Below are 25641 nucleotides of genomic sequence, written 5' to 3'. Positions count from 1 at the left end.
TACAACTTCATCATTTACTTGTGCTTCATCCATAATGAGGCATGGCAGTTTCCTTGAATTTGGCAACCAAATTATACAAGACTGTTTTAAGACAGTGCTGTCAATTACACAGCACAAAATATACATTTTGTTAATTACACCTCATTTACAGAAAGAGGCAACTAAGACACATTATAACAATGATACAGAAGATAGTGATAAACCATTTTTTGTTAAACATAACCCCTCCGGTGCTTCTTTTTGGTCTTTTGAGATATTTTATCTTTGATTTAACCAAAAATTCAACCTGTATAAGACATTTCCACTTTATTCACCAGCATGCAATTTACAAAAGGACTGCAATATGAAAGCAGAATAAACTTTGCTGCCATCTAGAGTAAATTTCTCATCTTATCACATCCCCTGATTATATTTTTGTTTGATGAATCCTTTCACCTTCTCAGTTACAGTGCAATAACTTAATTAACTTTTTTGGGCATCTCCAGATTCCAGGCACCAGTAAAGTAACGTAATCGAATGAAGAGAAGATCTTTACCCATCTGTAGCCAACTCCAGAAGGGAATGAGCTTGGATCCTAAAACACAAGATAAACAAAATAAAATTGAAAGTAATCAGATGCATTTGGTTTGAGAACAGGAAGCATTCAGCAGTATCTGTGAATACATAAAGAGTTAATGATTCTGGTTAACAACCTTTCTGAGTGTTCAGACAAAATGTCTTCAACTTGAAATATTAACTCCGTTTATCTAACTACAGATGCTGCCTGACTTGCCGAATGCTTTGAGTACGTGTTTTTATTTCAGATTTCAATCATCGAGTTTTAAGCTTTAAGTTTTAAGCTTACAAGATTCACTTGTTGTTTGGCTTCTTCGAATGAATTGATAATTCTCAAACAAAAACTTAAGTGTTAGAATGCAATGAGGTGGTAAAGTCAGGTGCTCATTTTGACTTATACTAAATGATGACATTACACTATTCATACCTTTCAATAAAACTAATTCTCTGTATAGATGCATTTTGAAAAATACATTTGCTCCCTTTTTTAAAATAAATATATATATATACACACACATACATACATCCATGCTTCACATCAAGGGGGCCCATTGAAAATGTCTGGAAAATTTCCATACAGTCTGGAGGAGATTAAAACTTGTAACAAAACTTTCCAAAAGCATAACAACTGCACCAGCATGAATAATTTCTCATACCAGTTAGCCTCATGGCTAATTTTATTAAGATAAGACATTTAAAGGAGGTTTTCCCCACTATTGGAGCGATTAATGGTGTTATGTCAAAGGTCACCAAATTGAGTGCCCTCAATTAAAAGTGGTCAGCTCTTTTGAATGTAGTTATCCTTGGTTTCTGGGATGGTCACGGGTAACAGGGGAAGTCAAGGCCAATAAGTCTGTTCAAATGAGATCAGGAAAGAAGAGTGGTTTCCTACAGGGGCAGTTATTGTTTCAGTATGAAATGAATTTATACATTTGTTGATCATCATTATTGCATAAGTAAGTGAATAGGAAATTCAGCCTGGAGGCACAAATCATATTTTACAGGAATGAGGCCAACTGATCCAGCACCAGACATGCTGTGGTTGAGGAAACTTGTTATGCTTGACAATTCAGGGCTAAAGAAAAGAGAACACCATCCCTGGTAGCAAGTGGTAACTAGCTCATTGTCTTTGTACACCTCATCAGGACCTGGAGACAAAATAAGAAACTACATAACAAAATACTATACAATATCATGCATTTTGAAAAGATCCCAAGATTGCCCGTAAACCTATTATAGTATTCCTCACTGCTGTCAGGCCCCAGTCAACTTTACAGCTCTTTCCTGTATTTCAGTAGATCTCACCTTCATATTTTGCAAAGTAGAATTGAAAGCTTTGCTACTCATACAGCTTCCAAAAAACATAACAATATGGGGTATAGAACATCATCACTTATTGATATGGAGCTTGCCATGCAGGTAATGCTATTATTGAATATTTAATGTGAGTTTTGTTTTTTTAGTTTTGAAACGGATAGAACTTTGTGTGCTGATAAAGGTGGCACAGAAACAAATATCCAATCTGGAGAAAGATCTCCCTGGTCATGTAAAAAGGTAGACTTTAACCAAGTAGTTCTACCAGTATCTATGGATCCACATACTCAAACAGCTCAACTTGACGTGTGAGTGGACCAGTTAATACTACTTCCTTGTTATTTACTTCCAATAAACCTATAGCTACTGTAAATCTACTGTGTGCCATTGTGTTTTTATATTATCCATTTAATTTTGCATGTATTCACATTCTGGGACATGGACCCAAGCCATAATTTATTAAAGGATTCATCTGTTGCCAGGATGGTCATGCGAGGCATCTTTACAGCTTTGTTATTTCAACTTTCTACAAGATTCCAAAGAGAAGATCATGGGAATTCCATTATTTCCAAGCACCTTTCCACATTACTCAAAATGACTTGCGCATATTCTATTGATCCTTCATTGTAACGGGAAATATCACTTAATACCATTGTTGGACAACTAACTGGACAATGACTTCAGTGAGTCAAGAGAATCCATTACTACGTTCACAGCCTAGATCACAGTCAGAGAACAGATTATGGAGAACCGTTAGTTGGAAGTCCAATACAGAAACCTTAGATTACTGCTTGCACATTCTTAACTTGGATATTGGGCAGGCAAAGTCAGACTCGGATTAAGGTTCACCTAGGGGAATTATTTAAGGTGCTGAACCCCAGAAAAATATCAAACAAACCTCCTAAAAATAGAAATGTGTTTATAACATTTTAGAAAGAATATTTATAATGTTTTAATAAGAATTCTTATTCTCTGCCTCCCCTCACACACATCAAGCAGAGCAAAATCTTTGATACTATATTTCTTCCAATACAAGTTCTAAGCTCACTCCTCAGAGATCCTTAGATTTTACTTTTATCTCAACAGTATTCCAGGAACAGTTGAAAAAAGGAACATGTCCATTGCTATGAACTTCTTTTTAAATTAGTATTTGTGAATATTATAAAATTAAAAGACTTAACAGCTGAAAACATAACACATATGAAAACCAATTAATTTCAGCCATCTATACCAGGCTAAAGTAAAAACAGTAAATGGTGGTAATACAATGCAGGGCAGACATCTGGGGAGAGGGCAGGGGATAGAAATAGTCAACATTACTCTAACCTGTTAAAAGTCAACCAAACTCTGCACACAAGTTGAAAATTTTAAAAAAATTGCAGACACCATAAATCTGAAACAGAAAGCAAAATGCTGGAAAAACCCCAAGAGGCCAGATTACCCTGACTTCACAAGATTAGCAACATGTTATACAAGGGATCTTAACTACCCCTTAATGACTACATTATTTCAGCCTATCACAGAAATCCCCTTTGTTCCTCCCACTGTCCTCCACCACCTTCTCTGGTACCTACACTAATTTGTTTTCTCTCTCATTTAATGAGTCTTTGAACCCAAACATTTACAGTTTCTCTTTGTATAGATACTACCTGACCTGCTGAGATTTTCCAACATTTTGTGTTTTTATTCTGCACATTAGCTTTTACATTATAGTCACATAAGTAACTTGCCCTCTATCTCTGTCCATTCCACGGCAACTTCTGCAATTGGAATCTTTAAACACTGGGCTATATAGAGAAGCTCCACATCAAAAGCCCTAAAATATAATAAAAAAATTTATAAGATTATACAGCAAGTAGCAAGCTCATGGTATATACAAAGAACAAGACAAAAGAAGACACCTTAAAAAAAAGCATTCCCCCCCTCCTCCTTTTCTCTTCCTGTCCGTCACACTTTCACAATGAAAGCTGGGCATTAGGTTCTTAAGTCTGCTTATTCTGGTTTTGAATGATACCATAGAGATAGGCTTGGCAATTGGAATATTGAAGGTTAAGGGTTAATTCAATCAATGTTTTCAAGATAATGGATTTGTTCATGCTGGATCCTGGCCACCACCTGTAGTCACCTCCACAGAACCTGTCCATCGCATTCACCTGGTCTGTACAGACAGGACAGTTCTATGAATAAATCCCATTGCCCTCTATTCTTCACATACGTATATAAAAGTGGCCACCTCAGTTTTCCTATATACAGTTCATTAATGATTCAATTTTTGTGATAAAAAAAGGAATTATCCACCAATGGAACAGAACTGAAGTCTTCTTTAAGAAATACAAAACTGACTTATCCAGAGATTCAAATTAAGTGATTTCAACAAATCTGTAGTCCAAAAAGCAATTTAGTGTAATTCAAAAGCATACCATCGGTCTACATGCAAAGTTGAGAAGGTCCTTCGAGCTGCTTCTCTAGTCAAAAGTTTGAAGCCACACTGTGTATCTTTTACTCCTCTCACACACAGAAACCATACCAGAAAGTGGAACCCATACATGAGTAAGGTCCGAAAATAAGAACGCTGAAACAGAGAAGTTAAAACCTCATCAAAAGTTATTGACAATCAAGTTGACATAGTTCAGAAATTGATAGGGAAAATAGAATGAAAAAAGCTCGCAATAAAATGATCCCAAATGAGTATGCAAAAAGGAAAAGAATAACAAAAACAAAAGTAGGTCCCTTATGAGTACAGGCATGAGAATTTTTTTTAAAGAAAATAGCAGGAACATTGAATAGGTGCTTTGCAAACATTTTCAAATTAGAAACCATCATGCTTCAGAAACAACTGAGAACCAAGGGTTGACTAAAAATGGAAAACTTAATGAAATTAATTTCTTTCTTTTATTACGACACAGAAGGCCATTGGGTTGAAACATGCTCTTACCAGAGGAATCCCATCAACTCTGTTACCCTCTTGTTTCTCTGTAGCAACTTATTTTCTCTCATTTACCTACACAAAGGGGTTACTTACAGTAGTTAATTAACCTACCAGCACAAATTTGGGATGTGGGAGGAAACTGGAACACCTGTTGGAAACTTGCATGGTTACATGCAAAGTCAACATGCACAGCACCTGAAGTCAGGACTGAAGCATTAGGATTGCTGGAGTTGTGAGGCAGCAGTGCTAACTGCTGTGTCATTGTACTGTCCTAATATTAGTAAAAGAGTGCTGGAGAATTAATTTGAGTAAAAGCTGATAAATCCACTTGACCTGAAAGCATTCTAGAGTTTTAAAAGAGGTAGGTATAGAGGTAATGGAATTCAACAAAAAAAGACATTGATAAGGAAATGGGAAGCAGAATGTGGGAGTAGTAAAAAAAAAGACTAAGAGCTTCAACAGATATATGAAAAGATTAGAGTTAACTCAGGTCCCTTAAAACTGAGACAACAGAAATTATATCAGGGAATAAGGAATTGCCAGAGAAATTAAACAGATATTTTGTATTTGTCTTCATGAAGCACAAAAACCTTCTTGGAAATAGTGAATGACTACTGATCCTGAGAAAATGAAGAACACAAAGAAATTAACATCAGTGGAACAAATAGTATTGGGAAAATTAATGGGACCAAATACTGATAAATCACCAGGACCCAATGACCAGCATCCTAGGGTTTTGAAGGAGTTGGCTATGGAGATACTGGATGCACTGCCTGTCATTCTCCAGAATTCTAGATATGTTTGAACAGTTCCCACAGATTGGCAGGTATCACACTTAATCCCACTATTTAAGAAAGGGAGTCAACAAAACAGGGAACTTTACAGTAGTGTAGGAAAATTGCTCGAATTTATTATTAAGGCAATTTAGATGGGCATCTCAGTTGGCAAGGAAGAGTTGGGCCGAAGAGCCTGTTTCCATGCTATATTATTCTATGACTCTAAGTGGTAACAGGGAAATGGACAATAATAAGTGTTGGCATACTGAGGACAAATCAATAAATGAGAAATTATGCTTTACAAATCTGATGCAGTTTTTTGAGGATGTAATTAGCAGAATAGCTGAAAGCAAATCAATTGATACAGTGCATATGGACATTTAGAAGCCTTTTCAAAAGGTGTAACGCAGGAGGATGGACTCTTGCATGAACTGATGACTGGTTAATGGACAGAAAAAAGTAGGAATGAACAGGTCATTTGGGGTAGGGAGACTGCACATCAGGGATCAATGCAGGGGTCCCAGCTGCCTACAATCTATATCAATTAATTGAATGAAGGGATCAAGTGCAATATATCTAAGTTTGCTGAGGATACGAATCTGGTGGCAGTGCAGGCAGAGGAGACAATGCCGAGAGGCTTCATGACAATTAGAATGAATGGGCTAAATGAATGGGCAAGGGTAGGGCAGGGAATAAAATCTGAAAAAATGTGATGTCATTGACTTTGTAAAAAAAAACATCTATTTTTAACTACAAAGAAAAGTGAGAGACTTAAAGGTTTTATTGTTCAGAGGGAACTGGATGTCCTTGTACATGAATCACTGAGAGCTAATTTGCAGGTGTAGTGAGCAACTGAGAAGGCAAATAGCAAGAATGCCTTTACTGCAAGTGTATTTGAGTACAAAAGTAGAGAGGTCTTGCTTCACTTATATTGAGTTCTGGTGAGACAGCCTCTGGAATATTGTGAATCGGTCTGGTCTTTCTGCTGAGGAAGGATACACTTGCAATAAAGGGAGTAGAGCCAAGGTCCACCAGATTAAATCCTGTTAGGATGGCTTTATCATACGAGGAGAGATTAAGAAGATTGTACCTGTAATCTCTGGAATTTAGAAGAATGAGAGGTGATCTCATTGAAATGTGGAGAATTCTTACAGGGCTTGATAGAGTATTAAAGAGATACGGCATGGAAACAGGCCCTTCGGCCCACCAAGCCTGTGCCAATTATCAACCATCCATTTCCACTAATCATTTATTAATTCTATTTAAAAAAAAATTCTCCCCATACCCTCACAAATTCTACCATTTGTCTACATGCTATTGCACAATTTATAGTGGCCAATTAACCTATCGACCAGCACATCTTTGGGATACGAGAGGAAACCAGAGCATCCGGTGCAAGCCCACAGTCACAGGGAGAACATGCGAACTCCACACGGACAGTAAATGATGTCAGGATTGAACTCAGGTCTCTGGTACTGTGAGGCAGTGGCTGACGTAGATGTGGAGTTGATGTTGAGTCACAGTCTCAAAATTAGGAGCTAATCATTCAGGATTGAGATGAGAAGAAATGCCTTCATTCAGAATCTTTGAAATTCACCACCCACACGGGCTGTGGAAACTCAGTCACTGAGTATATTCAAGGCAGACTGGTAGATATTTAGACATCAAGAAATACATGGGATGTGATGTTACTGCAGGATTGAGATTAAAGATCTACCACAGTCTTAGTGAATGGAAAAGCAGGTGCAAAGGACTGAACAGCCTCTCCCTGCTTCCATTTCATATGGATACAATGATTATGATCTTCCAGAATCTCCCAGATTTTTGAAGGACCCCCATGTATTGGAAAGCAGAAAATCTAAATCCATTATTTAAGAATGGATAGAGAAAACTGCAAAACAAAAGTTAGCAGACGATCAAAAGTAGACAAATTGCTAGAACCCGTTATTAGTGATGTGGCAAAATATTATTTAGAACATCACTATTTGATTGGACAGTCAAGATACGGTTATGGAAAGGAAATTCCATATCTGTTGATTCCATATCTAATTCACATATCTGTTGAGTTTTTTTTAATGTGGTTGTATCAGAGTAGATAAAGGGGAACCAGCAAATGTATTTAGTTTACAAAAAAAAACATTCAATAAGGTGCCATACATGAAGTTATTAATTAAAATTAGGCATTGGGGCTAGTACTAGCATGGTCTAGTTAACAAACAGAAAACAAAAAGGAGGAATAAAAGAATAATTTTCAGGATGATAGGCTGTAACTAATGGAACATTAAAATGATTACTGCACGGACCTCAGCTACTTACAAATTATATCAAATGAGAGATGACAGATTTGTATCCGTTTGTTGCTGACACAAAACTAAATGGGAAAATCAACTATGTGGTGGCGGCAAAGAGGCTGCAAAGGTATGTAGACAGGTTAAGCGAGCAGACAAGAACCTGGCAGATAATATATAATACAGAGAAATATCAAGCTAGTCATGTTGGTCAGAAAACTGAAAAAGCACAATATTTGAATAAACATGAATCACAGCAACTAAGATGACGTGGTTTGTTAACCTTTATTACAAAAAAATTGTAATGAAATAGTAAAGATGAATTGCCTGCTCCTGCTTTCATTTATTACATCCTTATGCTACTTCAGAAATTGTGTTGAAATTCCCAACAGATCACCTCATCAATGGAAGTGCAGTGGAACAGAACTTCAAACAACCAAGCCAATGTAACATTGATCTCAAATCCTGGAGTTGGCTGTCACCTACATGAAGGGGAACTAGCCCCATGTCATTTACAGCACTCCCTGGCAACCAGACAACATGATTTCAGGGGAATGCAAGCTGAATGTTTAATCTTTAAAGGAAATGCTGGGATTTAGAGCTCATTTCTGAGTCAATCTATAATCCAGTATTAGATGCTCATATCTATTGGCACTGGCGTATTTGCATCATGCTGACATTTTTTTCCTTTCCTTGGTCTTTGGAAGCGCAGGGAGATTACAGTACAACTACATAAAACATTGCTTAGGCTACAGCTGAAGTACTGTGTACAGTTCTGGTTGCCACATTATAGGAAGGGTGTGATTGCACTAGAGATGGTGCAGAGGAGATTTACCAGGATGTTGCCTGGGATGGAGCTTTTCAGTTATGAGGAGGGACTGGATAAGCTGGGTTTGTTTTCCTGAGGGTGGAGGAGGTTGAGAAGGGACCTGATAGAGGCATACTAAAAAGGGGCACAGATAGAGTAGATCATAAGAAACCTTTCCCTATAATACGTATCTAAAACTAGAGAGGATAGGTTTAAAGGGTAGGAGGTTTAGAGGAGATCTGAAGAAGAATTTTTTTCACCCAGAGTGTGACTGGAATTTGTAATGCACTGGCTGAAGGGGTGGTGAAGGCAAAGATTCTCACAACATTTACTAGGTATCTGGACAAGCACTTGAATCAAGGCACAGAAGGCTACTGGCCAAGTGCTGGGATTTGGAATTAATACGGATGGGTACATGATTATCAGTATGAGTATGCTGGGATGAACAACCCGCTTCAGTGCTGTATTACTCTATGAATATCAGAAACATTGGGAGTTATCACCTTGCCAGTCTAGCCTCTTGATGAAGTCAGGAAGGAAGCACTGATCTCAAGCCTCCCATTAGAACTTTACAACATACATTAATAACTGAGCCATGAACCAAGCAACACATTTTCATTGAATTTTCAGTTATTTTGTATAATTTCAATTTGAATCATCATAAAATTCAAATTAAACTATTTTGGATTAAAGGAAAAGTTTGCATAATTTTTGAAGCTCTCCAAGAGTTTGCAACGTAAATAATGGTTTTGTTTCCATACACAAATGTTACTGTTTAACTGACAGTGAAACCTTGTAGCTTGTAAATTGTATTGCTAAAATTAAATGTTTTAATCAATGCATTCAAATTCACACAACAAATCCATCTATTTATTGCTCAACATTTGTCCTTACTTTAGCTACTGTTTCTTTCTCCAAATGAGCTCTAGATCCACATGAAATGGCCATGTCGTCCTGGAAGAGAGAATAAAGTAAATATAGTTAGCTAATTTCCTAGAAAAATATTAAAATAATTGGGTGATGGCATTTTCAAGCCACGTCAGTGTCAAAATAGGTTACATTAGCACCTTGAATCTCTTAACAGCCAAACAATACTTCAGCAGCTTATCCAATACAAACTGTGGAATAGACTTCCCAATGAATCCGTTATGGTAATAACAATTCCCTATAACTCAAAGGCCCAAACAATTTATTATAAACAATACATACAGGATCTGTTCCCAGAATACAGCAAGTATTCTGTCTCAATATTTTCTTGAGATGCTTATTTTAGTCATACTGTATAACTTCAGAATTTTTTTTCCGTTGCTCCCAGAATTCTGTAAATGGGTTAGAAGGAAGTCCTGAAGACAATGTGCCAGCATCCTTTGCAATTCAGGTGTCAAAGCAATCATTTTATGCTTAATTCCATCCAAGTCACTTTAAAAGGAGAACATAAACCAAATACTTTTCTTGGAATTTTTATTTTTAATTTTGATTTCATTTGCAGCAAATTTTCTACATTTTCCACAGATCAGATACATGTATAAATACTGGGAATACTCACTGGACCTGGCTGGAGAGCTTTCAAGCCTGCTTCTACTTTCTCAATATCAGCAAATTTAGTAGCTCCATCAGCATCAGCCATCAGAATACATCTTCCTCGAGAGCTCAGTACACCCTGACCAAAAATAATGTGCTTCACGTTTAGTGTTATAATGTGCATACATGCTAATGACACGGTTAACCTTCAGAGCAACCAAGAATGACATATAGCAGGTCTTATCAAAGTCATCGACAATACCCAACATAACTGTGACAAACTATCCATTCTTATTTTTTTTGACCATTTACAACTTTTAATACAGTTCACACTTTTCTTAACCTGTCCTTGTTTCATATTGATCCAGCTGTAACCAGTGAATTGCTTTAACAATGATTTATTTTCCTGCTTCTCTCTTTGCATTTTTCCTTTTCTCATCTACTTCCTCCCCATGGCAACATCATTCAGAAATACAAAAACACTATGCAGCTTTCTGCGTGTAGGCTGACAACACCCAGTTCAGTCGCTTTAGCCTTCTTGATTCCTCCAAATAGCTGGGTTTACATCCGAATACTTGATGTGTTGAAATTTCCTCCAATGAAATAAATAGGAAGGTGGAAATCACTTATTCCAGTCTTCAGTCTTAGCCCCAACAATAAACTCGGTTTCCAAGCTACTGGCTTCATCCCTCTCCCTGGTAAATAGCTAAGGTTGAACTGGATTGTTCACAGCCACAGAGTCAAATGTGACTCTTGAGTTGAGTTTTTAAACCACAGCCACATCATCAGTAAGACTGTCTATGTTCACACTGGTATTGTGGACTGATCCCAAACTGTCTTGATTCATCGATGTTGAGATACTTATCCATGGCTCTCTAGAGATGATTATTCCAATGCATGGTTGGTCTCCTCATTCTGCCTCCTGTGAAATTGAGATTATCTAAAATTCTGTGCTCATGAGATAACATCTACAAAGTCCTGTTCATCCATAGCTGCAGTCCTCAGTGATGCACTTTTGTTCCTGTCTATTTTGGAAATTTTCATACCAGTTTTTATACTAGATATTCAACCTCCTGAGAAACACATTCATCCAGTTCTGGCCTCTTGACCATAGCCAATTTTAATTGTTCCTCTATAATTTTCATTATAATCCTACAATTTGAGATGGGCATTAAATAAATAAGGGATTTCTGTACAACAAGTTTTCTGGTGTACTATTCTCTGATAACTGCAAAGCTTCTTTGGAGAACCAGCTAGAATCCCAAAAATGTGTTTTGTCTTTCTATACGGTGTAGGAGGCTGCAAGCTTGTTGGATACTTGTTATAGTAACACATGACTCAACATTATATTCGAGTAATGAAAATGAAGGGGTAATCTTTCTGTTGTGCTAAGGTGATTAAGAAGTTGAATGGGTAGATAGGGAGAAACCATTTTGATGGGCATGTTAAGATCAAGGGAGAATAAATTAATATACATTAATGAATTAATATGGTTGAAATTAGGAAGGATTATGTGACAGAACACAGTGGAAAACTCAACTCTATTCTGCAAAAATCTGCTTTGTGGGGATGAAAAGAGGCATCTGAAAATTCAGACCTGCAACTTATCATGTGACGATATGAAGGGAAATGAAATCAAGTTAGATAAATAGAGTTGGGAACCTGACCATCAGTTATTTTGAATAGTGGCACAATGCTGAGCAGCTGAATGGCCTGCTCTATCTCAAAAAGAAAACGATGGCACAGAAGATAATTCCATCTGCATTGGAAAATACATCTGATTCCATAAGATTCAGTTTAGCTCCAGCATCTCCATACTATTCAAAACCGTAAACCATGAATTGTTTTGCAGAATCAGAGATTTTACATTAGCCTACAGATATTAAGAAATTAAATTTTTGGTCAGTAAAGGATCTGGTGAAAGAAAATTACAAAACTCACCATCTTAATAGCTCCACCTTTCCCACGATTTTTTGTTAGTGTTAATACACGTACCCTATCAGATCCATACTTCTTAGAATACTTCAGTCCAACCTACAACATATTTAATCATAAGATGTCATGAGATAACCAACTGGGCAAATTTCCAGACTTAACTTTAACAAGTCTTCTTTGCAATGTGTGGCACAGAATTCAATGTCCCTATTGTGTGCAATCAAAAACACGGTACTTCGTTTTATAATAACCTTAATTTGATTGACAAGCATCTTAAGATTGAAATACTAGTCAGGGTGCTGACTTTACAAAAGACCATTTACCAGTTTTCTCTAATAAAGGGAAAAGCAGCAACATCTGTCAGAATTCCAGAAGAGTAATTATGATTTTGCTCTTTATCTGTTTTCAGAATGAAACTCTGAAGTAGAAGCAAGAGTAATATATCGGCTCTATTAAAAGCTGAACTGTTTTCAGCTGAATGGATTATGCACATGAACAATTGCCATACTCAGCAAACTTTTCACAATTAATCATATACGTCAGGCTCCTTCAAAAAAATGGTTCCTTTCAAATAAAAATCACTAACTGCATGGTTTTTTAAAAAAAAATAAACCATTCTGCTTTTTATAGATATTAATGAAAAGGAGAGACATGCACATATGTGTTTTCATTAAATTTTTGAGACAATGTGATCTTACACTGCAAATCTGAAATAAAAGCAGAAAATGCTGGAAATACTCAGCAGATCAGTAGCATCTGTGGAGAGAAAAAGTTGATATTTCAGGTTGATCCCCTCTAAACCTCTCTCCCCTTGCCCTGAGCATATGCCCTTTAGTTTCAGACACCTCCACTATGGGCAATAGAATCCTACCATCTACCCTATATCTGTCTCCAATAATTTTGTACACTTCTCAGCTTCTTCTGCTCCAAAGAAAACAAACACCCAGCCTATCCTGTCTTTTTCTCATAACTGAAACATTCCATCCCAGGCTGATTCATCCTGGTGAATCTCCTCTGCATGACCTCCAGTGCAATCATGACCTTCTTATGAAGTGGTCAGGATTGCTCGCAATAATCCAGTTGGACCAATGTTTTATAAAGTTTTACCATAATCTCCATTCCACTATATTCTAGAGTCATAGAGATACAGCAAGGAAACAGACCCTTTGGCCATTCAAGGCCACACCAACAATCAACCACACTAATTTGCCGTTAATCCCATTTTTTGTTTGTTTTATTCTCTCCACATTCTCATCAACTTTCCCCTACCAGATTCTACCACTCACCTACACACTAGGGGCAACTTACAGCAACCAATTAACCTACCAACCCACATGTCCTTGGGATGTGGGAGGAAGGCAGAGGACCTAGAGGAAACCCACATGGTCACAGGAAGAATGTGCAAACTCCACACAGACAGCACCCAAGTTCAGGACTGAACCTGGGTCTCTGGCGCTGTGGGTCGGCTGCTCTACTAGCTGTGCACCCTTCTTTGCCTCAGCTAATGAAGATAAGTATCCTGTATGCCTTCTCTACCTGTACTGCCACCTTCAGTGATCCTTAGACTTGTACACTATGGACCCTCTGTTCCTCAGTACTCCCTATGGACATTGTGCATATTCTACCCTTATTGGTCCTCCCAAAGTTCATCATCTCACATTTATTAGGATTAAATTCCATCTGCCATTGTGCTGTCCATTTTACCTACTGATTATTATCCTGTAGCCTAAGATTGCCCTCCTCACTATTAACACCATCAATTTTCGTGTCATCTGCAAACATACCAATTATATCTCTTATACTTACATCCAAACTGTTAATGTATCTAATAAACAGCAAGGATCCCAGCATCTATCCATTGGTACACTATTGATCACAAATTTCCAATCACAACAACAATCTCCACCACTGACTTCGGCTTAGTACCTCCAAGCCAATTTTGCATCCATTTTACCAATTTGTCTTGGATCCCAAGGCTCTAATCTTTTGGACCAGTTTCCCATGTGGGATCTTGTCAAAGACTTTACTGAAATAACTACATCAAGTACACTGCCCTCATGAATATATTTTGTTACCTCTTCAAAAATTTCAATGAAATTGCACAGACAGGATCTCCCCATAACAAAATTACGCTGCTTTTCCAAGTGTAGGTTAATCCCGTCTCTCAGAACTTTTTCCCCCAACAAGTTCCCTACCACTGACATTAGACTCACAGACTTGTAATTACCTGGCTAATTCCTGCTGCTCTTCCTCAATAAGGTACCATATTTGCTCTCCTCCAATCATCTGACACTTCACCTGTGGCCAGTGAAGATTTATAAATCTCTATCAGGGCCCCAGCAATCTCCTCCCTTAGCAGCTTTTTACTGTATCAAAACTCAAGAAGAACTCCCATAGATTTGTTCTGGATAGTTCCTACCTCTGTTGTTTTGTCTTTGCTCCCATCATCTACCACAATCACCTCATAAGAAAACGAAGAGTCTTTCTTCTACAAGGAAGGCAAAAACAAAATGTTAAAATACAACTCCTTAGGTTTTATATTAGAAAGTACAAATTGTTACAAAAGATTTAATGATATATCTATAATATTAAAAAATGAACTGAATATTTCTCTGAAAATTAACTTTGTAAAAGCATACTGGGAAAGGACACAGAAATGGGATGAAGAGTAGATAGTTGAGGAGCTAACGTAACAGTTATGGATACAATGGCTTTCTTTGCTGCAATCCATTAACTACCTCTAGGTAAAATGAGAACGTATTAAAAAGGAAAAAAATTGATTGAGATCTTCACATATTAAGTACACCCAAATAAATCCCAAGGTTATGAACAAAATAAATGATCAACGAGAAAGAAAACTTCAATACCTGTCTTTGTTCCAAATATTCTAGTGCCTCATCCATCATCAGAGGTACTGAAATTAAAGAAAAAGCATGAGAACCTGGCAATATTTAGATTGTGACTAATGCAGTCTTTTACAAAATTTCTCCTCATTAAAATTTATGGAACATTACAAATTAGCTCAGAATACGTTGATCATATTGCAAATAAAGAATATCATTTTGTGGATTGCAAAACATTGAACACAAAGGTATTGTGGAAGTGTCTTAACAAATTAGGATGAACTATTTTGTAGAAAGTAGAAAGATGATGAATAAAAGAGAAAGTCGGGAAAGATAGGCTATGACAGTAGACGCAGTAAAGAAATATTCACTGCTATGATCAATAAAAACTCTGGTAGCACAGTTAATCAAGACTATTATTCATTTCTGGCGCCTATTCCAATGCTTTCCATTTCAGTTTTTGACAGGTGATGTGAGGTGTAGGAACAGTGGTGTCTGATGGGCTATAGACCTGCATACATAAAGTCTGAAGGTGGTTGGACATATTAAGGAAGTTAATAAAGTGTGTTATTGTGATACAGGAGAGGGAACGTTGCCCTGCCTTGGCTGTGTTGAAGTGGCTGACAGTTATATTTATTGCAATCCTCCACCCTGGCTTGTACTCATCCAGCCTTGGGAATTATTTTACTTAATCAACAATGTGCTAGTGTTAACAAGAGTACAATTTCCTCTGGTCACTGCTTCTAGATAAACAGCAATCACTTTCTTTGAGGCCTTGTTAATTTTATTTCAATTTCAACCAGAGGAAAGCTTGCTACATTAATTGACAATATCACTGCAGAGCATCAAAATTACTGGTGCTGTGCAGTGATATTATCAATAAATGTAGAAATTGCATTTATACAACTTCAAGAGGTCCTCAAACACTTTACAAATGAACATAACTGCTGTTGTAATAATGTAGGACATATGACACTCACAGCAATCTCCCACAAACATAAGTATTAGCCAAACAACCAGAACATCCCTTTTTTCTTGCACAATAGTGCTTTAGAGGGATACAGCACGAAACAGATTCTTTGGCCTGTCCATGTCAACTACTTTTTTTTTCACACTAATCATCCCTAACCCATTTTATTCTCCCCACATTCACATTAACACCCCTCAGAATCTGACACTCATCAACATATTAGGGCAATTTACAGTGACCAATTAACCTACCATCCCACTGTCTTTGGGAAGTGAGAAGAAACCACAGCACCTGGGAAAAACCCACATGGTCACAGGAAGAATGTGTAAACTTTACACAGCACCAGAGGTTAGGATTGAACCAAGGTCACTGGTGCTGTGAGATAGCAGCTCTACTAGCTGCACCACTGTACCATCCTAATAGTGGCACAGGAAATTTCCTGAGGGACAGATGGAACCTCTATTTAACATAGTTACAAAGCAGCACTTCCAACAGTGCAGCATCCTCTGTGCAACAGTGGAGGGTCACCCTTGACTTTGTGCTCAGTTTGCTGGAGTAATATTGCTGACAGAAGTGATAGCACAATCACTGAACCAAGGCTAGCACCTTTTTTTTTATATATTCAGGACATTATGTAACTAAATATGAAAAGTTTACCTTCTTTTGAAAGCTGGACGTGTATCAGAAACTAATATCTATTTATATTTATCCCAAACTGTATCAAGAATCACAGCATTCAAAAAGCTAATTTCTGTTTGTAAGACTTACATCTTTGTTCTTCATTATAAGATGGGACAATAACAGATAGTTCTTTAGTGGAAGGATCATGGATACTGGGGAACAATTCCTTCCCAGCAGAATTTTGAGTTAGGAAATATTTTTCTTTCTCTCCGCGAGCAAGATTTGGCATTTTTATAGCTGTCACATGCGCAATAAACACAAGCTGTGGGGGAGAAAAAGACAAGAAAACCACTCAGATTGCAAAACAGATCATGTAAAACATGATGAACGAGGTTCTTTTTTTATAATTTACTCCTCAAAATATATGGTTCTCTAACAATGAAAATCAGCATTTGATGTCCACTCAAGGAGCATCAGCATGAGTTGCATAGAATCAATGATACAAATGGGAAGAGGCCGATTATACTTCATGGCCCTTTTTATGCTATCCATTTAGTTGCATCATCTCCTCCGCCATCACAGATTTCAACCTTTCTCTTCCAGTATTTAACCAGTTTCCTTTTGAAATCTACTGAATCTGGTTTCTCCACCTTTCCAGTACTACGTTCCAGATTGTTACACTTATAAATAAATATCTCCTAGAACATTTGCTTATTACCTTAAAATTGTGATTTTTGACTATAAATCCAAGTGGGCTCTTCTAACATACAGAATACAGTTTCTGTCCAATGAGTGTAAAGAATGGGAATATGGTGAGCAAGGAAATTTGTAAGAAGGCCATTCATTTTAAACCTTGAATAAGTTTTTGTTGTTAGAATTTCTTAACCTTAATTTGTAGTTTCATTTGCAGCTTAGTCAATGATAAGGTACCTGCCATTAGGTTATCAGCTATAATTAGACACCCGAAATTACTGACAGCTGAAGAACAGGAGTTTGGTGAAGCTGAGACAAGTGTGCTGCTTGGTATTTATTTTTAAAATCAGGATCAGATTAACAAAATAACTATTTAGTCGTCAATGAGTTACTGCATTAACTCTAATGCTAAGATTAAAAAAGGGACTATTTAATCAGAATATCAAATTAATAATAAGTATATTTTACAAAGGAATTGGAAGGTAAGATAAGAGATAAGTTATCTTTATTAGTCACATGTACATCGAAAAACACAGTGAAATGCACCTTTTGCGTAGAGTGTTCTGGGGGCAGCCCGCAAGTGTCGCCACGCTTCCAGCGCCAACAATAGCATGCCCACAACTTCCTAACCCATACGTCTTTGGAATGTGGGAGGAAACCAGAGCACCCGGAGGAAACCCACGCAGAGACGGGGAGAATGTACAAACTCCTTACAGACAGTGGCCGGAATTGAAGCCGGTGGGCAGCTGAGACCTTTTGCCTGTGATTCCTGTGCTGTGTGGATGCTTCAAGTGTCCCAAGAGATCAAGTGTGTAGGAAATACCTCCAACTATCTAAGCTCAACATTAGGATTTGTGAAGCTGGAGTCACCATAGAGCACTGAGGAGGAGGAGTGTTTCATGGATTGTCTGTCCCTAGAGATGGCAACAGAAAGTTCAGGACAGCCATACAAAAGGGCAGGAAGAGCACGAGTCTTCAATATGTGTCCCACTTCGGTCCTCAGCATTACAGACTGGTGGAAGTAATATCGTCTTGAAGGAATAAAGTCCAGGACATGGCACCAGGGGTTAAAGGAATAGAAAGGGGAGGGGGGGGGGTGAGGGGGTGGCGGAGGGAGGTGAAACATACTTAGAGTGGTCATAAGGGATTCCATATTAAGGGCGGCAGACAGATGTATCTTCAACCATTAACGTCAATCCTGCATGACGTGTTACTTCCCTGGTGACAGGGTAGAGGTTAACACATAAGGTGCCGAGTATTGTCCAAGGGTGATGGGGGGTGGGGTGGGGAAGGCGAGAGCAAGGCAAAAGTTATAGAGTATACTTTGGTACCAGTGATATAGATAGAAAGAGAGACAAGGTCCTTGTGGGCAGATTTTAAGGAAAGAGTGTAGATAGCAGGACCTCAAAGTTTGTAATCTCCAGATTATTCCCAATGCTACATGCCAGCAAGTACAAAAAGAGAACAGTCCAGATGAATGTATGGACGAAGAGATGGTGCAGGAAGGAGGGGTTTGGCTTCCTGAGAATATTGAGATCTGTGTCCCCTCGGGGAGATCCACTAATGCTGTGGTGGGAGTGGGGCTAAACTAATTTGTAGGGCAATGGAATATAGTATTAAAAAGAAAAAAAACTGTGCAAGGATTGGCATAGTAAAACTATAGTATTGATAATAGACTGAAAGAAAACAAGAAATCTAAGATAGGTTTACAATAGATGATTGTACATGAATGAGGTATATTCAAAACAATCCATGAAGAATTATGATGTTATGGCAATAATGACCTGACTGATAAAATTGCAAGATTAGATACTAAATAGTCTGGGATACAAGATGTTCAGGAAGGAAAGAAATTATGCTGGTTGGCAGTATTGATTGATGAGAATATCACAGTGCTTGAAAGAGGATTTCCTAGAGTAATAGATAGAATCTACCTGGCTTGAGTTAAGAAACAATAGAAGAGCCATTACACTTCTGGGAGCATTTCTAGTTCCCAACTAGTTGAAAGGATATAGAGGAGAAAATCTGCAGGGAAATTAGAGATGTACAAAAGCCATAGACTAGTGACAAATGGGGAACAACTGGAGATGAATTCTGGAGTACATTCAGGTAAACTTTTTTGACCTGTATGTTTCTGGCCCTGACAAGGAGGGAGGCATTAATGGTGTTGGTTCTGATGAATGAAGTGGTCCAAGTATCAGTGGGGAAGTACCTAGGGAACAGTGATCACAGTATTATAGGTTTAGAATGACTACAGAAAAGGATATAGGCCAACACCAAGACAAAGATAATCAATTGGAAAAGGGACACTTTCAATAGGATGAGAAATGATCTGCCCTGGATAAAGTATAATCAAAGACTGGCAGCTGAGATGCTACTGAACCACAGGCAACCTTTGAGCAGATAAGTTCAGGTACAATCTAGGTACATTCCTATTAGGGAGATAAGCAGGACAATTAAAGCCCCAGCTCCAAGGATGATCAGAGAGTAAAGTAAAACAAGAAAAACGATGCATGACACAAATGAGAACCAGGCTAATTATAGAAAGTTCAGAGGAGAAGTTTAAGAAAAACTGGAGAAAGTATAAAAGGAATACAAAAACCTTCTATACTCATGTGAACAGTGAATGGATAGCAAGAGGTAGGGCCAATCAGGGACCAAAAGGGCGAGTTCTACTTCTGGAGGTAGAGGGTATGGCCAAGGTACTAAATGAATGCTCCACATCAGCCTTCAAGGAAGGTGATATTGGTGAAATCTCAACAAAGGAGCACATAGCTGATATACTGGATGGGCTAAAAATTGATCAACAAGAGGTACTGGAGAGGCTAGCGGTACTAAAAATGGATAAATTATCCAGTTTTAGATTACTAATGGAAATAAAGGTGGGAATTGTGGAGGCATTGGTCATAATTTTCCAATCATGTGATAAGGAGTTTGTGCTCAAGGATACAAGAATTTCAAACATTCAAAAGAGTGCAAAGATAAACTGTAGCCCATAGTTAGTTGGTTTAATTGATGGTGGGGCTACCTTTAGAAACCATCAGAGACAGATTTAGCAGTCACTTAGACAGTGTAGATTGATTTTTAAAAGCCAGCATTGATTTGTAAACGATGTAAAAGGCACATGGGATACTGGCCTTCATTAGTTTGGGCACTGAATTCAAGAGCAGGGAGATTATGGTCCAACTTTATAAAACATTGGTTAGATCTAAGCTGCGGTACTGCATGCAGTTCTAGTCACCACACTATAAGAAAGTTGTGATAGTGCTGGAGATGAAGCCAAGGAGACTCACCAGGATGTTGCCTGGGATGGAGTGCTTCAATTATGAGGAGAGACTAAGTTTGTTTTCCTAGGCGTGGAGGAGGCCAAGAGGGAATGTGATTGGGATATAGATAGGATAAAGTGCAGGAAACTGTTTTTTTCCCTTTAACAGAGTAGATAAATCTAGAAGACAGATTTAGAGTAAGAGATTTAGAAGGGATCTGAGGGGGACCCTTCTCACCCAGGGAGTAATAAGGACCTAGAAAACACTGATTGAAAGAAGTGTCTAGACAAGCAAATGAATTGCCTAGGAATAGAAGGCTATGGACCAAGTGCTGGAAGATGGGATTAATATAGGTGGAAGGTACTCCGGTTTCCTTCCACATTCCAAAGATGTACCGGTTAGGAGTTGTGGGCATGCTATGTTGGCACCGGAAGCATGGTGATACTTGCGGGCTGCCCCCAGAACATTCTACACAAAGATGCATTTCACTGTGTTTTTTGATGTACATGTGACTAATAAAGAGATCTTATCTCATCAGTGGACGCAGTGGCTGAATGGCCCATTTCCACGCTGTACGACCCTCTGACAAATTGGGTCTAATTGGCTTGATAACTTTTTTTGATGAGGTGTATATGGATTTTCAAAAGGTGTGCTGATAAATTGCACCATTAAAGACTTATCAGTAAAATTGAAACCCATAGAATAAAAGTAGCAGTATGGATAGAAAATAGGGATAATACTGTGTTAACATTGTAGGCAGAAAACAGGTCTAATTGGCAGGTGACTATTTTTTTCCAGATTGGCATTTCTCAGGAGTCAGTACTTGCACCAATGTTTCTCTTATCTTCTTCTATTTCTTCGCAGTCCCTCAGGATGGAGGCGACTTGCTTCCACCCTGATTTTGTGGGTTATGAAGTGGTTGATGAGGCCATTGAAGGAACCACAGACCATTCCACAGATGGGGCAAAAGGTGCCAAACAGAGTGGGCATGCAGGTAGTTTTTGAAGTGGTATCACTCCTTCTGGCACTTAAGGGGCTATGTGCTCCTGATGCATGGCATCAAGTTCTTAAATACTCCTCCTCCACTTTGAGTGGTTATGGACCAGGGATTTCTACACAACATAGGAACCAGTTGGCCCATCAAATCTTTGCCAGGTCACTGAGCTATCCCATTCCCTTATCTTGAATTTATGGAGTCTAACAGCACAGTCCAATTGAGGAGTTGTGGTCACCAAAGGAGACGATATGGGATAAAGTATTTGTTTGCAGGCCTGGTGAAGTTGGGACAACATTTTGTGGCTATATTGATAGTGTGTGAGAATTTAGTCAGCAGCTCGGCTGAGCCAAGAGGCTGCCAACAGTGATTCAGCTGCGTGTAGAACTTGTAACAGGAACATAATGGCTTCAACCTTAGTGCCTAGTTTGCATAAGTGGTAATCCACCCAGTATTGGATGGCATAGGAGCCAAAGGCGTGTAGAAGTGTTAACAGTAGATGTGAAATCTGGCACATTTTCTCTCCTTCCATTCAGATCTAACTGTACCACAGTTCTTTCACTGTTTGGAAAAAAAAGTCATTGAGATACATCAATTTGCTTTAAGCTGTATATTTGCGATGCCTTTCACCTGTGTTCCAACTGTAAAGACTAGAGAAATGGTGCAGAAGCACCCAGCCAGAGCCTGTGACACGGCTCAGGGAGTGGACCAGGTGCCGGATCGGAGATAGGGGAGCAAGGCCTACGGAGCCCGGTACCGGGAGGTGGTCACCCGGAGGACGGCGAAAACCTCACGCCAGACCGGCTGGGCGGAAGAGAGTTTGCAAAAGTTGAGTGGCCATCGACACGAGTGGCCCGGACCAAACTCACCAGGGCCAGGGCTGTGAGACCGAGAGTAAGCAGGACCTGCAGCACCTCCACTGGCTCCATGCTCCAGCAACCGGCTACAGCCGCCGGACCCAGGACCCCCTCTAGCGCTCTCCGCCCTCCCGCCGAACATCCGACACCGGCGCCGTGGCAACCGCGCCAGCCTATGGGAGCGCAACACCCAAGCGGAAAGCATTCGGAGCCCGGGGGCTCCAGGTGACAGGAGCGTCCACGTACACATACGGCTTAGTGCACAGCGTTACCGCCCCCTGCTGCACCGGAGCCTCCACACTTGCGCCGTCCAATGCGTTGGAAACATCGGCCAATGCACGTGATACATCACCGCATATTCGCTTTTACAAAAAGACCCCGGGCTGCAGCACTGTACTTAAATGCAGAGCCACCCCCCGAACGAAACCCCTTCCACTAGCTGCGTTGCAGCTCCTCCCCGCTTCCTGAAACCTTCACTGCAGCGCCGCGCCCTGTGCATTGGAATCGTTGCTGCAGCATCGCCCGGTGCACCTGATACATCCGTGCAGCACCCACCCATGCCCTGAAGCTTTTAATGTAACGCTGCCCCCAATGCACGAAAACCCCGACTCCCGCCTGCAGCTCATACCTGTGCAGTTAAATCCGCGCCGCAGAATGTCAACCCCTTATTCTGAAATTTCCACCTCCTCCCACCCGTCCTAGGCTCCATAGTAGGCGGAAACCTCTTCCCTGCACCCAGCCCGTCAAGAATTCTGTAAGTTTTGATGAGATTTCTTCATTGTTCTAAATTCCAGTGAGTACAGTACCAGTTTGCTCAATCTCTCCTCGTATTGCAAACCGTGCAGTCAATCTACTGAATCTTTGCTGCGCTCCCTCTGTGGCAAGTATATCCTTTCTTAGTTTTACAGTATCCACCAAGATCCAATACACTTGCAATAAGACTTCCTTACTCCTGTATTCAAATAGTGTGGCCAAACTGGCATTCTCCTTTTTTAAAAAATTTATTCAAGGGATGTGGGTTTTGCAGGCTGAGCCAGCATTTAATTGCCCACCCCTTGGTTGCCCTTGAGAACGTGCTAGTGAGTTGCCTTCTTGAACCGCTGCTATCCTTCAGGTATGGCTATACCCACAATCCTGATAGGGAGAGAGTTACAGGATTTTGACCCAATGATGGTGAAGGAATGGTGATATATTTCCAAGCTAGGATGGTTTGTGGCTTGGAGGGCAACTTTCAGGTGGTGGTGGTGTATGTGTTTGCTGCCCTTGTCCTTCTAGCTGGTAGAGGTCACGGGTTTAGAAGATGTTGCCTAAGGAGCCTTGGTGAGTTGTGTAATTCCAACATTGGGTTTTTCAGGGAACACCGACTTCCTGCAGTTTTCCAACAGTTACATTTGGCTGCTGAGCCTGTCAGGTTGGACCCAGTGCAGCTTCAGAGACTTAATTCATTTCAATGGAAAGAGATAGTCCACTGCAAAGACAAGTTTCAGGTTAATTATTTTTTTTAATTGAGTAAACTTAATTGTACTTAATTGTTAATTTAGATGTGTTTAACTGCTTTCCAGAGTTTTACGTGTTTTAATTATTTTTTAACAGCAAATCTTAAAAGATATTTAGGCATTCAAAGTATTTTAAGACGTTTTATAGTCAATAAGATTGAAATTGTGGTTTAGGTAATTGTAAATCCATTTCTGGGGACAGGAGTTGCTACTTTTGGCAGGAAGACCCTGCACTGTGCAGGTAATTGCTGTTCAGAAGTGGGCCTGACAGAACCATCCCATAGGTCAGATCCAGCCTGTGAGCTGTATGTCATGTGCTGTGGGACAGAGTTGATACTCAAATGCACTGCTGAGGGAGTGTTTTATTGTCAAGAGTTTACTCTTTTGGAGGAAGTGCTAAATTGTGCTCCCTCTGGTCAAGGTGGTCATTCATAGGTTCAGGTTGTGGGCCAAAAGGGGTCTCTCCATCCTGACTGTCTGCCCCCTTATGTTTGTGCCTGAATGTCCATGGAGAGGGTGCACACATTGTCTGCTGGTACACTAGAGCCCCACTGCAATCAGTGGGCACTGCAGGGGCCCCTGGTGTATCCTTGACAGCAAAAAAATGTAAAGTGAAGACACAAGAGAGACTGCAGATGCTGGAAATCTGGAGCAACACACACAAAATGTCAGAGGAGCATCTATGGAGGGAAACGAATGCTTCAGGCCAAGACCCTTCTTCAGGACTGGAAAGAAAGAGGGCAGAAGCTGGAATAAAAGGGTGGGGGGAGGATCACGAGCTGGCAGGTGATAGGTGAATCAGGTGAGAAGGGGAAGGTAGGTGGGTGGGGGAGGGGGGAAAGTGGGAATGATGTGAGAAAGAGAAGAGAAGCAAAGGATTGCAGATGCTAGAATCTAGATGAAAAACACGATGATGCTGGAGGAACTCAGCAGGCCAGGCAGCATCCATAGAGAAAAGCAGGCAGTCAACGTTTCAGGTCAGGACCCTTCTTCAGGACTGAAGATAGGAAAAGGGGAAGCCCAATATATAGGAGGGAAAAGCAGAGCAGTGATAGGTGGGTATTGGTTTATTGTCACTTGTACCGAGGTACAGTGAAAAACTTGTCTTGCATACCGATCGTACATATCAATTCATTACACAGTGCAGTTACATTGGGTTAGTACAGAGTGCATTGATATAGTACAGGTAAAAACAATAACAGTACATAGTAAAGTGGGCTAAAGAGGGGAGGCAGGGTGATGTGAGTAGCTGGGAGGTGATAGGTGGAAGAGGCATAAAAGGAAGTTTTGATTTTTTTTTAAATAAAATTGTCCCACCAAACACTCCTGGGCAGACAGAAAACAGGTTTAGATACAGTGTAAAACTCCCCCTACACTGTCCCATCAGACATTCCCAGGCCAGGCACAGTGAGTTGATTCCAAAAGTTGTTACACCCACCTCCTGAGAAGTGGAAATGCAAGGGTTTGGTACAAAGCCCAAACTCCTATTTCATGGATGTCAGGTGTCCTGATGGCTGCAAAGTCTTCACTGCATTCAGTCAGCAGTGTTGTGTACAACAAGCTGCACTGTATTCTGCCAAACCACCAGGAAAAATTAAGGCCAACAGAAAGCTGCTCCTTTTGAAGAAAGTAAAACCGAGCGAAGGTTATCATTTAAAGATGGGTGGGACTAACTCCACAGCTGCTGTTGGAATTCTGAGGGATACTGATTTATTTTCTTGGAATTCGAACAGCAGTGTGGGAGAATTTGTACTGGAGCAGGTGGAGGTGTGTCA

The 25641-nt window shown here is 39.6% G+C and overlaps 1 protein-coding gene across 1 annotated transcript; it reads right to left on the bottom strand.

Annotated features, from left to right (window-relative positions):
- Positions 1–22607, bottom strand: alg5 (ALG5 dolichyl-phosphate beta-glucosyltransferase). Its single transcript, XM_052025767.1, has 10 exons — positions 22383–22607; positions 16708–16882; positions 14994–15040; positions 14546–14614; positions 12133–12225; positions 10217–10330; positions 9565–9624; positions 4290–4441; positions 3600–3685; positions 1–574 (listed from the first exon to the last, which is right to left on the bottom strand). The coding sequence occupies exons 1-10, from the start codon at positions 22440–22442 to the stop codon at positions 459–461; spliced, it is 972 nt and encodes a 323-aa protein (XP_051881727.1). The 5' UTR covers positions 22443–22607; the 3' UTR covers positions 1–458.
- Positions 22608–25641: the final 3034 nt, after the last annotated feature.

Source organism: Pristis pectinata, chromosome 11 (genome assembly GCF_009764475.1).
Source record: "Pristis pectinata isolate sPriPec2 chromosome 11, sPriPec2.1.pri, whole genome shotgun sequence".
In the NCBI taxonomy this organism is placed as follows: domain Eukaryota; kingdom Metazoa; phylum Chordata; class Chondrichthyes; order Rhinopristiformes; family Pristidae; genus Pristis; species Pristis pectinata.
The sequence above is the reverse complement of the archived record's forward strand: the minus strand, read 5'-3'. Positions and strand labels throughout refer to the sequence as shown.

Bases quoted from the DNA above. Each gene is read 5' to 3' on its own strand.
- alg5 (XM_052025767.1), bottom strand. From the start codon at position 22,442: ATGGAGCCAGTGGAGGTGCTGCAGGTCCTGCTTACTCTCGGTCTCACA. The intron at 10,331-12,132 runs GTGAGTTTTGTA...ATTTTTGGTCAG, and splicing joins AAGGTGGAGCTATTAAGATG to GGTGTACTGAGCTCTCGAGG. The intron at 3,686-4,289 runs GTATGCTTTTGA...ATTATATTTTAG, and splicing joins ACTTTGCATGTAGACCGATG to GGCTTTTGATGTGGAGCTTC.